The sequence below is a fragment of the Protopterus annectens genome, chromosome 6.part1, assembly GCF_019279795.1.
Source record: "Protopterus annectens isolate FY-2018-M chromosome 6.part1, PAN1.0, whole genome shotgun sequence".
NCBI classification, from domain to species: domain Eukaryota; kingdom Metazoa; phylum Chordata; order Ceratodontiformes; family Protopteridae; genus Protopterus; species Protopterus annectens.
The window spans coordinates 119,553,647-119,571,918 of NC_056738.1; the positions used below are offsets into that span (position 1 = coordinate 119,553,647).

The 18,272-nt window shown below is 38.6% G+C and overlaps 1 protein-coding gene across 1 annotated transcript in view; it reads left to right on the plus strand.

Moving 5' to 3' along the window:
- The window catches only part of LOC122805262 (dynein axonemal heavy chain 11-like), a 4,596,980-nt gene that overhangs the window by 2,758,981 nt on the left and 1,819,727 nt on the right, over positions 1–18,272 (plus strand). Inside the window, exon 51 of the mRNA XM_044075350.1 lies at positions 8,666–8,808. Within this exon, the coding sequence (XP_043931285.1) occupies positions 8,666–8,808 (143 nt within the window). The remainder of the gene's footprint in view (positions 1–8,665; positions 8,809–18,272) is intronic.

Below are 18,272 nucleotides of genomic sequence, written 5' to 3' on the forward strand. Positions count from 1 at the left end.
GATATAGAGATTTTTCCACAAAATTCCGATTCAAACTCAGAGGAGAACTCAGTTTCTGATTCTTCTTTTGAAAGTTTCCCTTTCTCTGAGACTATTTCCAGACTGTTCTAGTGTTTCCTGTGGGATAACACTGAAATTTCTCAGTACCTCAGAAAATACTATAAGTTGTTACTGAAGGAATTTTCCAAACCTTCAAATATTCCTCCAGTTCTGTCAGCTTTTGGAGGATGTTTGTATTACTGTCTGCAGTTGTCCTGCTAGCCAGCTGCCCCCAAAAAGCTAGATGGGATTTATAAAGTTCCTTAGTCTTCTAAGTTGTTATATACTCTTCCTAAATCTGATCCAGCAGCTATAACTTTAGTCAATCCTGCTGCTGCTGCTAAACATTTATTTCATTCCAATTCTCCTTGTTTTGATAAGGATGGGAAGATTTTTGATACATGCGGAGAAAAAGTAAATGCTTCTCCAACTCTGATTTTCAGAATATTGTTTTGTTAGGCTCATATGTTAAAATCTTTTATGACTAATTGTAAAAGTATGAGGAATGATTTGTCTGCAGTTTCATCTTGTGAGAAAAAGTCTGCTTTAAATAATCTAAATGTTTTCTATTGTCAACGTCATGATTCATTGTTTCCAGTATGTGCAGAGCTCAGTCCAGCACTAGGAGATCTAGGCAATTGCCTAGAGTCCATGTTGGCTAGGGAGGCCTATGTTGGCTTGAGAACTGATAAAAAAATAATATTATTTGTCTGGATCACATTATCAGTTCTCTGCCTTACCCTTTGGAATATCTACTACACCAACAGCGTTCACAAAGTGCCTAGTTCCAGTTATAGTGCATTGCAAGTTACAGGGAGATCCACATGTTTCCATATTTAGATGACTTACTTATCTTTGTAGTCTTCTTCAAGGTGTCAGGAATCTTTCATTTGGGTAAGCGATCTCTTGCTCATGTTGAGATTGCAAGAGAACATTCAAAAGTCATTTTGGACTCCTTCACACATGATTGTGTTCCACAGGTGTCAGCTGGACACCTCAGTTCAAATTATTTTTCTTCCTGAGGAAAAAAAATAGATCTATATCTAGATCTGTTTCTAGGTTTTTCCACTCAAAGATCAGTCACTGTAAAGGAATACCTCAGGATTTGGGGTCTCATGGCATCTTTGATTCTCATGATAACCCTGGCAAGAATCCATGTGAGAAAGATACAATGGTATCTGACATCTCTTTAGTTGCAGCACCAACATATGTTGTCCTTTCAAATCCCAGGGCTGGGGTTTGTCAAAAGGGAAGTCATTTGGTTGAGGCCTCTCCTTTTCCCTCCCTGTTTCAAAGCATTCAGTCACCACAGATGACTCGGACTTTGTTTACGGAGCAGTTCCATGGTGGATAAAAGAGCAAGGTATATGGAACACTAAGGAATGATGCAAGCACATATATATAAAAAAATTGCTTTCCCTGATCAAAGCACTCAACTCCATGAATCATCTTTGATCCCTGAGACGTCTTCAAGTTGTTACAGAAAATAGCATAGTCATGTGGTACATCAACAAGCAAGAGAGAACCAAATCATACCCCCTTTGCAGACTAGTCATGTTAGTTTGGGATATAGCTTCACAGCACAGTCTCAGTTAACAGGGATTCTACATTCTATCAGGGCAACAAGCTGAGCAGGAATGAAAACTAGATCAGGGGAGTCTTTCAAGATTTGATCCATCTGTGGGGAGTTCCTCAAGTAGACCTGTTTGCTTCATCTCTGAACAATCAGCGGGCAAGATTCTTCTCCAGAACTCCATGCAAGAGGGCCTGGAAGACATATGTCTTTTCTTTTTCTTGGACAGGAATGTTCTGTATGCTCTTCCACCATTTTCATTAATATCCAGGTTAACTCTGAAGATTCAGAAGGAATCCCCCAGATCATTGCGGTGACTCACTTATGGCCAGTGGTAATTACTACAAGTTTTCTCACAGACTGGATTTACTCACAAGATCAAGGGTGTTTGATACACCCTGGCCAGATTAACTGCAATTGACTGTTTGGATAATAGGGTCTTAATTCCCTTTAGGCACCTGTTTACTGAGGGCATGTAGTGGGTACTAATGGAGGCAAGAAAGCTTGGTACTAGAAAATCATATTTTAGCAAATGGAAAATATTTTCTTGTTGGTGCCAACAACATACCTAGTACCCATTTAGGTCTAGCTGTTCTCTGGGTTTTCAGTATTTGTGTCAGTTACAATTCTATGGATTTTTTTTTACAAATTCCATCAAAGTTCATTTAGCAGTCATTTCAGAATGCCTGCCTGTGGATCCTCATCATTCAAGGTATTCTACTGTCAAGATGTTTTTGAAAGTGGTTTTGCATAAGAGGACTCCAAGAAAAATGGTGGCACCTCCTTCAGATCTTATTTTTGTGTTAGAGAAGCTAACACTTGCTTCATTTGAACCAGCTAACCTGGCTGACTTGAGGTTCTTAACATAGAAAACAGTTTTATTGATTGTTCTGACCTCTGCAATAAGCGTATCTGAGTTCCAAGTTCTTATGCAAAGTCAACCCTACCTCATTTTCCATAGGGACAGTGTTTCTTTGAGGACTAATCCTTCTTTTATGCCTAAAGTGATATCTGAGTTTACTTTAAACAAAGCTGTCCATCTCCATGTTTTCTTTTCTGAATCTGAAAATAAGAAAGAAAGGATACTCCATTTCTAGAATGTCCACAGACAACTCAGTTACTTGATAGAGCTAAATCTTTTAGATCTTTATATCAATTGTTAATTTCTTGCAAAGATTAGAAGGGACAACCTTTGTCAAAACAGACTAGTTCCAAATGGTTGTCTTAGGCTATTACGTTTAGTTATACTCACCACATCAAAACTATTCCAGACAGGATTAAGGTACATTTTACCAGGGCCTTGCCTTCATCTGTGGGTTTTTGGAAAGGGTTGGATTCTAGAAGAAGCAACTTGATCCTTTGTATATACTTTCGCAAAGCACTTTGGTCTGATTCCTTATCAAGGTTTAGATCAGGCTGTGCTAGAACTATTCTTTGGGGCTAATGGAGTCTTCTCCTTCTACCTCTCAAAATTTGTCAGCTATGGTAATCTACCCATAGTTTTGGCTACTGCAGCACTGATCAATATGAAGAACATAGTACACTTGTGTAAGTAAACTTACCATAACAGTAGATGTTATAATAATAACTGTTGCAATAGCTGGTCCCTCCCTCCCTCCATCCCACTTGTTTTCTGGTGTGTTCTTTTTGCCAGGGTGTGGACTTTTATTTTTGTTGTTCTTAGCATTGTCCTTTCAGAGCTCAGCCTCCACCTCTCTGTTGGTGCCCAAACCTGTCTTTTTAGTTAGTTCAGCTCAACCTGACTAATGGTTTCGGTGCATGGAAGGTGCCCTGAAGGTTTGAAAGCTTGCCGTCTGTTATATCCATACAGGATATAACCCATGTAGCTTAAACTACTGCAGTGGTGATCATTCAAACATCTACTGTTATGGTACGTTTACTCACATACCTGTAATTTTCTGAGCTGTTTCCAGTAACACAGTTGTAGTTTTAGAAATGTCGATGGAGAGCTTAGCTGTAAGAAGCCAGTCCCATATACACTTGAATTAATGCTGCATTTGAGTAGTGGTGGTGGTTGTGTTGGCCCCAGTTATTGTAAAGATAATATCATCTGTATGCATTATGCAGTTGATATTGGGAAAATTCCTTGGAAGGTCATTTATATACAGGTCATGTTCTTGAAAATCTGGCTGTTAAGGGGGTAGATGGCAGTGAGAGTACTGTAGATGAGGTGAAATCCATGCTGTCCGCTTAGAATGTCATACATTATAAAGTAAGTTATTTGCTCTTAGATATATTTTTCAAGGATTTTTGTGAGATGGCAAAGACTGACAGTGGTCCTGAAGTCATTTGAAGTCATTGGGTGATGCGGTATTGGGGGTTTTGGGAAGAGGTAGAATGTGGGCTTGCATAAAGCTGTATGGTAGGCAATTGGTAGTAACAGAAATATTTAAAATATGTGCAACTGGCTTCCAGATGTATTGCCTTCCAAATTGAAAAATGAGTGGGTGGATATAGTGAAATTCATGCTGGCAGCTTCAATCTTAGCTGTTCAAGCTTTTCTAAGACTTGTTTTGTAATGATATCTTTGAAATAGAATTTGAGACACTAAAGTACATTGTGTAGAGGGAGGAGGGTGGTGTGGGATAAGAGTTTTGAAAATGATGTATGCAAGTTGGGGGGGTGGGTTAGAGGTTTTTTTCCCATTAGTTGATTAATAGGTTAAAATGAAGCATACCTGATTTTCACATTTGGGAAGATTTTGTTGTTAGTTACAGATTTAATAGCTTGCCAGAATATTTTGGGGGTGTTCTAAAAATTTAAGATGTGCATTCTTAAAGTATTTATACTTGTTTTCTTTAGTTAGTGACTTCTTCACAATAATGGCTTTGTGTACATTTTGATTTAATAGGTCTGCTTTCCATTTTTCCCAGTCTTTATGCCTAGGTTTTAGTTTGTCTCATCAGTCAGATGACAGCTAGGGTGAGGTGAGACCCTTAACCTTGATCTTGTTTTGCTGGGCAAATTATGTTCTGAAGTAGGGATGGAAAGTTATAAAATTCTGATAGAGCTGTGGAAGAGTTAGTACAGTTAAAAACTGCAATCCAGTCTATTGCTCTCAGTTCATTGCTAAGCTTTTGTTCAGTATACTGACTAGTGTCTCTGGTGTAAATGATCCCAGATGGGGGGTTTATTTGCTTAAGTGAGCAGAAGGTTGTTTTATGATTGGTGACTGTATCTAGCAGCACATGTAGATGGCTAAACTTGTCAGATATGTTATTTAATACTATATCGAGAAGGGAAGAGTTCATAGTTGCAGAGTTTGTTCTGGTACCATTGAACATCCTAATTTTGAAAAATAAATAGTCCCTTACTGTAAAATCTAACCTTTGACCATCACATGTCTACAGTAATGAGGAAATCATTCTATGTTGCATAACTTATAAACAAAGGTACGGCATCTATGTCCAAGGAAGTCATTGTTCCACTGTATTCAGCATTCATCAGGTCCATCATTGAGTACAATGCACCTTTCGTATCTACCTAACCAGGCATATCCAACATTTGAAACATCTACAGAAGTTCCTCACTAAAATAATACAGATCATAAGTAACCTGTCCTGTGCAGACCAGCTCAAGGCCTATCCCTGTATTGTGTCTCCTACAGGCTGTTAAGGGGAGATCTATGCCTGGCATACAGGGCATTGTCAGACCCCACTCTGATGGACCTCCTGCATATCTGCAAAATAAAACAGCACAGGAATTATCCACTCTAAAGACTTAAACCTTACCTGTGATATAAATAGGACCTGCTGGAGAGACAGGTATGTATCCAAGAGACTACCCTGTCTCTGGAACAAGCTCCCCTTCCACGTGAAGCTCAGCTCCTCCCTAACGCAGTTCAAGTGTAACTTGGACAGTTGGATGGGGAACATGAAATTCATCCCTGGTTTAGCACTTATGTCTCTAATGGACACAGGCAGCTTGTAAATGATTCATTTCCCAGGCCCCTGCTTGCAAATGTTCCATCTGCCAAACCTCTGCTTACACTTATCAAAGGCACCAGAACTTGTCATAGATATAGGATGCATTGCTAGGCTTAAAAGGCCTTGTGGTCGTTAGCCTAGTAAACACTTATGAACCTATAACAGTTCAGGAATGTACAGAAAACTGTCTTAGTACATTTCTTGGTTGCAAATCTATTCAGTCTATGGTTCATGTTGAGTCATAGAAGATAATTTCGTTAAACAGAAAAAGAATGAAAAACATTTGAAAACACCTTCGGTGTATAACTCAATTTTTTGTGCCCCCCTACACTCCCCCATGTGAAAGGACACTCCTCAGACTTATATATACCAACTCTGAGGTCGCACAGCAGTATTGAAGAAAGCAAACTCCACTGTCTGTGAAAGTAATTTCAATGAAGGCACTCGCTCTTTTGTGTACATACAAATTACATTCAAAGACATGATGTGGTCCCTTGTCTATAACCTAGATATATGCACAATTCTATTGTATTAATGACTTGTCATTGTTTATTACTTGCAAATTCCACTAAATGTGGTAGGTGAATGTTTAGTAAGAACTGTCTCCTCTAATTTTCTTACAATAACCAAACTAAAATGCTACTCTGATAGGCTGTCTTTAAATACCATTTCATGACTCATTTGAAAACGTTTGCATAAAACATACTTTTGGGCTTCTTCCTCATTTTCTGCAGGATCCAGAAATGATTTATGTAGAACTGGCTATATCATAAAGATGGATTAGAAGCCTGATTGCAGAATCAGTGACCTGGGTTAGGGATGGGATTGAAGAGCTTGTTTTGGTTTGTTAATCTTTGAAACAGACAGAGGTGGTTGAACTCCCATAGAAGCCAAGCTTCAGTAGAAGGACAACCAGGACCAGTTCAGCAGCTAAAGCATGCATTGCTGTCTAACAAGGACAATGGTATGTAGACGTGCATGCTTACATAGTAGGCCTAACATTGCAGTCACAGCACTGTCCTTGCTGGCCACCATAGAGGGAGGGGACAGGGGAGTATGGCATAAATGAAAAATTCCAGCTCTGTTTGGATGATGGTCCCTTATCCTTCATGTCATGTCTCCAGCACCAATCTTCAGCAAGTAGCAAATGAGGAATGAGCTATTCAAGGGAGAGTAGGTGAGATTATCAGGAAGGGGCTTTGATAAAAGACAGATTCATGTGCAGCTTGTCTATGAAACTTATGTCTGTTTCCCGAATGCTGCAGTGTTACCACAATAAAGTCAAACTAGATCACTCTGATGCCTGATAATTAGCATTTATTTGTCTTCTTTACATTTAGTATGCAAAATACTCTGCGTTTTGGCTTAGGAGACTTAGCAATTATGGATGATGTATGTTTATTGCATAAAGGCTACTCCTCTCTCATTGAGTCTGTAATAGAGTGTAATGACCCTTCTGGTATATACCTGTCTAAGCATATGACCCAGCTTGAACATTTGTAGCATTTCCCTACTAAGATAATTGAAGACATGTCTTCCCTGAGCTATCCAGACCACTTTAAGGCACTTACTCTTTTTTCTATTTCCTGTAGATTCCTGAATGGTGACCTATGTCTAGCTTATAGAGCCTCAAAGGATCCATCTCTATGTGATGTAAACATCTGCAAAGCTAATAACACCCATTTAAGAGACCTCACCCTCCACCAAAACATAAACTAGGACCTGCTGGCAAGACAGATATATATATCCCAGAGAAATCTCTCTTTTTATGGAATAGACATCCTTTGAATGTGAAGCAAAGTAGCTCCCTGAACCTTTTTAAGTGTATCCTGGATGAATAGATGGGCAGTCATTAATACACCCTAGTTCTGACCCCTCAAGCCCTCATTGAAAGGGGTCAAAACCAGGTATAAATTAGTCTTTTCAGTGGATACGTACAATCTGGGTGTTGTAGCAAGGCTACTAATGATCCTGTGGATCAGTAGCCTCCTACTGACCCATGAACCTGCAAACCTATTTAACAGTCATTGTCTGCCATTCCTTCTGTTTGGAGTTTCATTGGTCAGTCTTTTCATGAAGAACCTTTGTCAGTGCTTTCCCTTCTCTCACTGTAAATGCTGCAAGCCATCTATAATACCATTCTTGCTTTTAATTTTAGTTTCATTTCTTTCATCGCTATTATTTTTTACATATCAATGCAAGTATTGCTTATACTTTGGTAACAGGGCATTCTCCACTGCCACCCACACATTGTGTTATTATTTAAGCTACAGTTTTACTGTGTTTTGTATGTGCAACTTAACATGTGCACTGAATGCAATCATACATACATTGTGTCAACAACTGGCATGGCTTTTTTAGCACTTTAAATATGCACACTACCCTTTTTTTACATTTGGAAGTAACTCCCTTACAAAGGTTGTTTGCCTACCGTACTTAACATTCAGGTTGTTTGATCCATCCACTGAGGTGCAAAAGAAGTTTATAGTTGTAGAAATAAACAATTATAATAATGAGTGTCGATCTATCCCATGAAATCTACAGTAGACGCCTCCACAGGCATAAATGATAACATTGTCAATGATGGTTAACTGCAGTCATGCGTAAACCAAATCCCTTATCTGTGGACTTTATGATTTTCCAGGCTCCAAATGGGTTTCCCTCTCAACCGTCTAGAATACTAGTTGTTGTCAAGCTTGACCTCACAGAAAGAAGAACTTTTTTCCATGAGTTGGAGTGATGCCATGTTATGGTCTTTGGTAAATTCTTCTGGAACAGCAGTTGTTTGGCATTACTAACCTGCCCTGAAAGGAAAAATATGTTTCTAGCAGAAGTAATCAAAAATACAAAAAGCAGCAAGAAAAATAAAATTTTAATTCTACATAATTTTTGGCAAACTTGGGATTTTCTTTGTTTTGATAATTTTTTTTTCAAGACAAGACCGAATGCTTACTATGATGTGAAATGCTATATAATACATTTTGATGCTATATTAGAAATATTGCATCAATAAACATAAACCATGTGAAGCCATGTTATACTCATTTTAAGAGGCATATTTGCATAGTGCTAAAGTAAATGCCGTATTTATGATTTTCATTGTTAGGTGATATTCCAGACCTTTTCAGTGAGGAAGAAGTAGACAACATTGTATCTTCCATGAGAATGGAGCTACGTGGTCTTGGTCTCATAGATACAAGAGAAAACTGCTGGCAGTTCTTCATTGACAGGATTCGCAGACAGCTAAAGGTCAGCAAGTTTATTTTCATTTTTACCTTACTTGCATTTAGAAACCGATTTTGTTATCTAGGGTGGTGGTTAGTTGGTCACTCCTATAGTAAACAAACAAGACCACATTTTCTACTAAAAGTAATAGCATAAATTGATGTATTGTTGTTTTTATACTATTAAATTTACAAGAATTCTAGTATTATCATACTCAACTAGGTTTTGGCTAAATTTTTAATAGCAGTGTATTCATTAAAGTGTACATATTATGAATGTTGATAATACCACTAGCCCACTCATTCTTTATATTGAAAAAAAACATAGGTGTACTCAACTAAATTAAATAAGACAAAGTCCTAAAAGTGCTATCAAAAGCTAAAATAACTTGCATTGATGGGTCCTGACAATATCCCTGGATCCATCTTAAATAGTATAAAGCACAATTTAGGCAAACCCCCAACAACACTGTTCAGTCTCTGCCTACATGCATGTTTTGTACCAAGGGAGTGGAGAACAGCTGCAGTCATTCCCTTGCATAAGGGAGGACCTTTCACAAACTCAGGTAATTACAGACACATATGTCTGACCAGCCTCATATGCAAAGCCATGGAAAGACTTATCATGGAAATAATCAGTCAGTATATAGGGAACTTATAAACATTAGACCCATCTCAGTTTGGATTCGTCAAGGGCAGGTCATGCTTACTCAAACCTGGTGGATTTTTATAAAAGGTCACCAAAGCAATGGTTGAAGTCAAAATGGTGCACACTCAACCTGGTCAAAGAATTTGACACAGTTCCTCACTCAGACATACTATAAAAGCTAAATAAACTGGGAATAAACCCCTTCATCACCCTGTGCTCACAGATAGGATGGAGATAATCAAAATAGGGCAAGTTTCCTCTACAAAGAGACCAGTCACCAGTGGAGTCCCCCCAGAGTTTTGTGCTGCGACCTCCCTGTTAGGCATCTACTTTTCTACCAAAGGGCTCTGGCTGACTAAATTTGCAGATAACTGCAAGCTGGGAGCAGCCATTGAATCCTCACATTAGTTAGCCATTGTGCAGGAACGTTTGTCCCAAATAAACAACTGGTGCCAAAATCATGGACTAAAACTACATGCCAAAAATGCATTATTGTATCATTTTGAAGTCATCTACCCCAGGGAATTACCATATTAACAATGTGCCTCTAAGAGTTGACCCAGTTGTTTGGGATTTGGGAACTTATATGGGCAGTTACCTAACTTTTGACCAACATGTGTCCAGTGTTGTAAGAAAGTCCTTCTATATTGCACAGCTTATAAAAAAAAAGGGATTGTGTCTAGATCTAGGAATGTCATTGTCCCCCTTTACTCAGTCCTCATTAGGCCAGTCATTGAATATAATGTCCCCTTCAGTATATATCTGCCCAAACACATGCAACAACTGGAATGCCCACAGACATGCCTTATTAAAAATAAATAGAAGGCCTAAACACTATGTCCTACATGGACTGACTCAAAGCCTTGTCACTATATTTGATATCCTACAGACTGCTAAGACGTGACCTGTGTCTGGCATAAAAGGCATCCTTTGACCCATTACTAATGTATTTATTGCACACCAGCAAGACAAATGGTATCAGAAATACTCAGTCTAGGGATCTGAACCTTTTCTGCAACATCAACAGAGCTGTTTGGAGAGACAGGTATATCTCACAAGGGGAATACCACTACTCTGAAACAGACTTCCTATATACATAAAACAAAGTTCATTTCTGTCCATATTGAAGCACAACAGAGATTTATGAGCAGGAAACAGAAAATTTACCCCAGGATGGCTGTGTGTACTACAAATGGACAGAAGCACCTCCTAAATGCTTTCTCCCATGCATGGGTGCCCTCAAATTGTCTATGGTATAATATAGCAATAACCCATGCCTGGGTGTGGGTAATGCTGGATTTACCCACGGTTGGTGTGGTTTGGCCACGAGGGTGAAGCCCGAGTAGCCACACAAAGCCAACCATGGGTAAATCCAGCATTACCCACACCCAGAAGTGGGTTATTGCTATTATACAATGACATTATTTAAGAAAAAAAATAATTACTTTTCTTAAATAATGGCATTGTATAATGCCTCCTTGCTGCCCTTCCACAGCTGTCTGGGTATTCTGTGGCAGTTCTGATATACTGTGCATGCGTATATTTATGCAGTACATCAGAGCTGTGGGCAAAAGCAATGGAGAAAGCAAAATCTTTGTTGCTTTTTACAGCCTGTCTCGCTATGTTAAACGAGTTTAACATAGCGAGACAGCTTTAAAAAAGCAATAGAGAATCTCCATTGCTTTTTTTAAAGCTGTCTCGCTAGGTTAAACCCATTTAACATAGCAAGACAGTTTTGAAAAAAGCAACAGAGATAGCAAGATATCCATTGCTTTTTAAAGTGTCTTGCTATGTTAAATGAGTTTAACATAGCGAGACAACTTTAAAAAAAGAAACGGAGATGCTCCGTTACTTTTTTAAAAGCTGTCTTGCTATGTTAAACTCGTTTAACATGGCGAGACAGGTTGTAACAAGCAACAGAGATCTTGCCTTCTCCGTTGCTGTTAAAAAAAAAAAAAAAAAAAAAAAAAAGAGTTATACTAATGGAAAAAGTCCAGGCGACTGGACCTTTTTCCATTACTATAACTCTGATTTACAACATGCACGCTGACCAATCAGCGTGCACATTTTGGAATATTAATCGGGGGGGGGTCATTGTATAATCACAGTTATTCTCATTAGGGGTAATATATCATTAGCAATCATAGGATGGGTGAGGCCAATCTCTAGCCAAATGGGAAAAGTTATTTTGAGTACAAAAAGGGAAACGGGCTAAGCTTAAAATGGCCTGCAAGTGCAGCTAACCTAGTACTTATCTACAAACATATGAATTAGCAGTTTATTTTTTACACCTCTTATAACACATCCCTTCATTTGTTCCATATGTGGTTAAATGCTCAAACAGCTGTTATATTAATTGTGTGTGTGTGTGTGTGTGTGTGTGTGTGTGTGTGTGTGTGTGTGTGTGTGTGTGTGTGTGTGTGTGTGTGTGTGTGTGTGTGTGTGTGTTTTGTAAGTCGGAAAAGACACTGGAGGTGCAAGTCTATAAAAACACAGATTTATTATTCCAGAAAGAAAGAAATCATAATTATTCCATAAATCTTTTTGCACTATTTGCAGTATTCCTTACATTACCTTGCAAACAAGTTTTTAGTCCTTAGAAGCATCTTCACCAGCCTTATATTACACAGTTTCTGTCTCTCATCTTTTAACAAGTAGGCTGCATACAATAGTTACTCAGGTGACACTTCATTGGAATCTTTACTTTTTGCTGGAAAAGTTATTTCAGTCTACACCTGAACCAGCTATTCTGGCTGTTCTTGGTTTTCTTTCTTGTTAGACTGAATGGTTTATTACTCTGACATCTGGAAAAGAGCATATCGGTTGCAATGATTAATAGTGGGTTAACCTTTTAATCTTTTTCATGTTCATATGGTTATCTATAGAAAAAACATATATGCCCTTATCAGTTTCAGAGTGTACCTTGAATCTAACCACCTGTCTCCATCATTTCTTTCAGAATTTGAATGACAGGGAGAATATATTCTATATACTCATGCTTTTGCAGCTCACTTATTATCTTGCCAGTACTAAGTCCTTTATGAAAGCTGTACAGCTATAAAATTACTAGCATGAGACTGGAAAAGGACAACCTGTGGCAGTTCAGACAAATTCAGTTGATTGTTCCTTATTTTATCTTTTTTTATTATTCCCACCATGGTAAAAGTAAAACATTCCCAGGTGGGATTAAGGCATATTTTAATAAAGCATTATTTTCTTTGATGGCATATTGGAAAGGGATCTAGTCTAGACGCATTCTAGGGGCAGCAATATGGTCATCTGTGGTCATCTGTACATACATTTCCAAAGCAATAAATAGGTTCATAGATTAGTACTAAGCTAACTGCCCTTGTGAGCCATTTTAAGCATAGCCAATTATCCCTTGTGAGACTTAAACCCTGCATTTTCTGCTTGCAAGGCAAACGCCTTAACCATTAGGCCACCCTCCCAACCCAGATGTATAATTGGATACTGGATACTGGATTCCTTCCCTGGTCTAGGGAAGGATTTGCATGGACCATTCTCCAGGGGCTTCTAAGCTCTTATCTTTCTTCTTCTCAGGTTGTATAAACTTTGGTAATCAAACCAAATAGCCAAAGGGTACTGAAGCAGTGGGACATTCAATCTACTTTTATGGCAAGTGCAAATTACACCACTGTACTTTTCAATGGGAGCATAACATTCTACTGTCTCCTGATTGCTTCTGTCTCTGAATAAGTAATACTTTACTGCAACTGAATTTTCCTGAACCTACTCCTCCCTTTCTTTCATCTTTGGAAGATGTATTTGTTACATCCAGTAACTTACCTGACAGCCAGCCTGTTGCCCATATGAAAGGAGATAGATTGCATAAAGCTTCTCAGTCTTATACATTTTATATACTAATCCCAGATCATACTGAGCAGTTATTTCTCCAATGAACCCAGCTGCTGCTAAACATCTGGTTGATACAAATCCCTTCCCTTCTAAAGCAGATAGGGAAGCTTTTGATACATTCAGTGAAAGAAAGTGCATCCTTCTGCAACACATATTTATTTTTAGAATTCTCATCTGTCAAGCTCATATGTTAAACTTCATGTTTTCCTTTTTTGAGAACACTGGTAACTGTATACCATCTGTTTCCTCTTGTGAGGAAAAAAAAATTCTGTTTAACCTGATTGCTTGTGTTTCTCAAGTGGCTACCAACTGTTTAAAATGTGCTTATGATTCTGCTGACCTGACTTCCAGGGCTGTTGCACTGGAAATCTTATGAGGAGGTTTGCTTGGTTAAATACACAATACCTTCCTGAGGATGTTAAAGCTGAAATTTTGAATTCTCCCTTTATCAGATAGTTTTTGGACGATCTACTGCAGTGGTCAACAACAGTGTGATGAGAGAGGTAAGCTGTGTAATGTCCCTTCTCTGCACCAGTGATCAAGGAGGTTAAATCCTCACCACTGACACTGGTGGGGAATGTTCACTGTGAGAAAAATAGACATGCACAATATTTTCAAAAGCAGCTGTCTGCACCAAGTACAATTTCCCTTAAGAGCACACAGGGAATACACACTGCAGTCCTATGGCTGAACTTTCTCTCCAGGCCCACAAAAAGACTCCCCTTGACCACTATAGAGCTGAGTCCTTAGCCAGTTGTTCCAAACCAAGTCCTCCAGTACCCTCTCTGTGAAACCAGTGCTCTTGTGCTCTCAATGTCCCTGTTTAAAGTACCTGTTACACACACTCTCTTTGAGATTTAATTTTCGCACACATACCCACCTGGGAAAGACTGGCACAGCTTACTTGCTGTGCCACCTCCACCCAGACTATAAGGTAGATTTACTGCCACCAGAACACCCAAAGCCAGTTACTTTAAGACTCTTACCAGGGTATGCAATTACACTTAGTAAAATTAATACTTATACAAATGATAGTGTTTGAAGGGGAATGCATTCTGTGTGGAGTCTGCATGTCCTCCCCGCAGTTGGGTGGGCGTTCGAAAGACATGCGTAAATGGGCATGCCTTCATTGTAGGTTGAATGTCGAGCTGGCATCTCTGCATTCATGAAAATCTACTGCCAATCATTAGCAGACCTAGAGTTCCGCTGTGGCGACCCCTAACTGGGAAAAGCCAAAAGATAACAACAACAACAACAAAAAATGATAGTGTTTAACCAAGCACAAGATTTTCAGGAACGTGGAGCCACAGTGCCACTAAATAAATGCAAGTATTCTCAAGGGTAAAATATTTTCTAAAAAACAGCCACAATGAAAGGTTTAGATATATTTAAGATTTAATAATAAAAAATGTGAAAATACTGAATATCTATTTACAGTAAACACCAAAGTTTCAATCACAGAAAATCTAAAAAAATATGGAAAGATTCAGACAGATACAGAAAAAAAACATTTAGCTAATCTCATTATATTGTTTTAACTGACTGAAAAATTACTGTTCCCTAGTTACTTACTAAAGCAATGCAAGATGAAAGTAGATGAGTGTTTTGTCAGGTACAAAAACATAGTGCACTCAGCACATCTCTCACTAGTATTCAAATACAATTTCAGTGTTGGCTACAGAATGACATCACATCTGGTCACCTGACTGTGTGGTTCTCACACTACCCTCTGTCAATAAAGATCCAGGATCTGACACTGATGTGTCACATGACACACACAGAACTTTAGCTTAGGCTTATTACAGCATCTGGAAAATGTAAAACAATTCCAACACTTCCACCCTTCCTGCAGAAATTAACAAACCATTCTCTGGCACTCCAGGGTAGCAATTAGTTCACCACTAAGGAAAATAGTACAGGCTCCCAGCCCAGGCTTTTCACAGACATTGCTTCTCTGCCTGCATTCAGACCTGTGAGATAAAATCTCTATGGCTTAAACCAAGTCATTTAATTTCAGGCTATTTTACTTAAGCTTAGCTGGGCTGAGCTTAACCCCTTCTCTTCCTGTATCCTCTGTTAAAATATATACATTTCATCACTTACAATACAGTCTGACATACATGTATATTTCTTTTCTGTCCAGCAGGACCCACTGTTGATACATTTTTAACACAAGCAAGTTTACAAATACATTTTAACACAAGCATCTGTACAAATCAGGTTGATATTCAAATGACATATAATTCTTTACAAAACTCTGGCTAGCCTTACTGATATATGTTACACATGCACTGCCCTACTCCCCCTGGCACAGCTGGCACCACCACACATTATCACAAGCTGATTCAATGAATTTCCTTTATTTTTTTCAGCCTTCCTTCTCCAAGCTTACCAAGGGATGTAATGCTAACTCTACAATCTTTTTCAAAAAGCAAAATAAACAAACACAGCAAGCTGCTTGCAACCAAATGTTTAAATAATAATGGCAGGGAATTTCCCAAAACAAAAAAAAAAGGCAAAGTATAATCCCTCCCAGAACAATGGATAGTCTAATAAGTCTATCTACTAGACTCCCCTCCCACTTCCAATCCTGGCAAATCCATAATCCTTTCAGAAAGTCTGAACCTCTATTTCTCTCTTTGGCCACAGATAGTTGTAAACAAATTAGTTCTGAAAGTAATTTATAAAGGTTACAAATGGCAGTGGGCATTTCACTCTCCTCTTCAAGGGGTATCCCCTCCTCTGTCAGATCAAACTCTCTTTTTCTTTCCTGTCATTCATCACCTGCTATCTCTGGGGGGGGGGTGATAAAAGTGGTTCCTCATCTTCAGTTGGAGAAGGGTTTTATTCAAGAATGTTTCAAGTGCCAAAGAAAGAAGATTCATGGAAATTAGTTCTGCGTCTTTCTTTTCTAAACCAGTTTGTGATAGCACCCAAGTTCAGAAAGTCATCACTTCATAAATTGTTACCCCTCATTCCCCAGTTGACTTTCCGGTTGACCTTTGACTTAAAAATGCTTCTCATCATATTCCTATGGGTCCAGATTTCAGACAATTTCCTAAGGTTTTATGTGTCTGAAACACATTATCAGTTCTGTGCATTATCCTTTGGTTTATCCTCTGCTCCAGTGGTAGTCCAATGATAATAGCCTTCTACATTCTGCAAGATATTCACATTTTAATAATTTAAATGATTTTTATTCTTCTGTAGAGTCTTTTCCAAATTACAAGGATTATTTCACTTCAGTGAGAGATTCCCTATATAGACTGGGGCTCAAGGAGAACATGCAGAAGTTCTTTAATTCTTTTTCACATGATTGTTTTATTTGGGTGTCTCCTAGATTCCTTAGTTAAAAGAGCTTTTCTTCCAAAGAAAGAAAAGTAGACCACCACTCACACAACTGTCTTAGTCCAGGAATTTCTCAGGATTCTAGGTCTCATGGCATCCAGTGTCATTGATGGGGAGGGGCAGTCCGCATTTATTCAGAAGTGTGTGGCTGTGCGTGTATGTGTGTGTGTGTGTGTGTGCGCGTGTGTGTGGTTGTGGTTGTGTGTGTGAATGCCCTCAGTTACATATACTCAGGCTTAAACCCTGCACCTTCTGTACAAGGAACAGGAGCCTGACATGTCTACCCATTCAAGGAGTGGCTCTCAACTGTCCAGATTTTTACTGGAAATGTTTAGCTCATACATTTGGTCTGTCCCTCTTAACATTTGTGGTTTTCTGGCAAATCAGTGAGAAGTGAATTCACTAAATAATGATAGCCATTTAAGTTTCAGTCTTACTGTCCTTCAGGAAATGCATGGTAACACAAAACATTTTATTGTAGCAACTTTTCTAAGATTATACAAGCAATGTTTAAAATGTGTCCCTGGTTTTGTCCCCCCCCCCCAATAAATTTTGGCCTTTTCCAAATTTCTTCTGCTGCATAGTTCTTCGGGGGATAGAAGTTTAGTGCTGCTTATGCCAAGTCTGTTTGTGTTTCTTGTTAGTAGCATGACATGTAGAATACTTGCTTTTGATGCAGAAAACTGTGGGTTCTACTCTGACCGTATGTACATGGATTACTGTACTATGTTGTACTTTTAAAGGGGGTGGATGCTACAGTCCTGAGAATGTCCTCTTTGGTGGAGACACCTAGTAACTATGAACCTTTTATCAGTTTGCCATCCATTCCCTATTGCAATATTACTAGCTTATCATCTTTTAATGTAAGATAGGCAATTTATTCCTCAAGAGCAACAGACACTTTATTTATATATGAAACAATGAAATCTAAAGTACTTTGCTAGCAGCAACCTCTTCATTAGTTATAGATCTCTTAATCTGGAATTATTTAGATGACTTTTACTTCTTATAGGTTCATAGGTTCATAGGGTAGTACTAGGCTAACTGCCCTTGCGAGCCATTTCAAGCCTAGCCAATTATCCCTTGTGAGACTCAAACCCTGTACCTTGTGTTTCTAAGGCAAACACCTTAATCATTAGGCCACCCTCCCAACTTGCAGAGATTGTGCATATTTACTGATACAGGTGGATTGTAGAAGTCTGAGTAGACTTTTATGATGGAGATGTTCTGAATTGGGCAGTTTTGTCATTATTGGTTCATGCATTTTGCTTCATTGCTTACTGGAAAAAATGTTTGAAAAAATAAATGTAAAACTCACTCTGACAAGTGTGCTGTATTATACAATCAGGAAGGTGTATCAAAGAACACATGTATGTTTCGTGTGCAAGGGGCCTATGTTTTGAAAACAGCCTAAAGGTAATCTTTATAAACAGGAGGAAATGAAATTCTGTCCCCTGTGCAGACTAGCCATGATAACCTGAGGTACACCTTTTTAGCACAGTTTCACTCTACAGGCATCTTCATACTGTCAGAGCAGAATCTTGTGGCTAACAAGCAGAACAGGACCAGGATACACCCTCACAAAACTGAAAATGAATCTGGATGTCTTCCAGGAA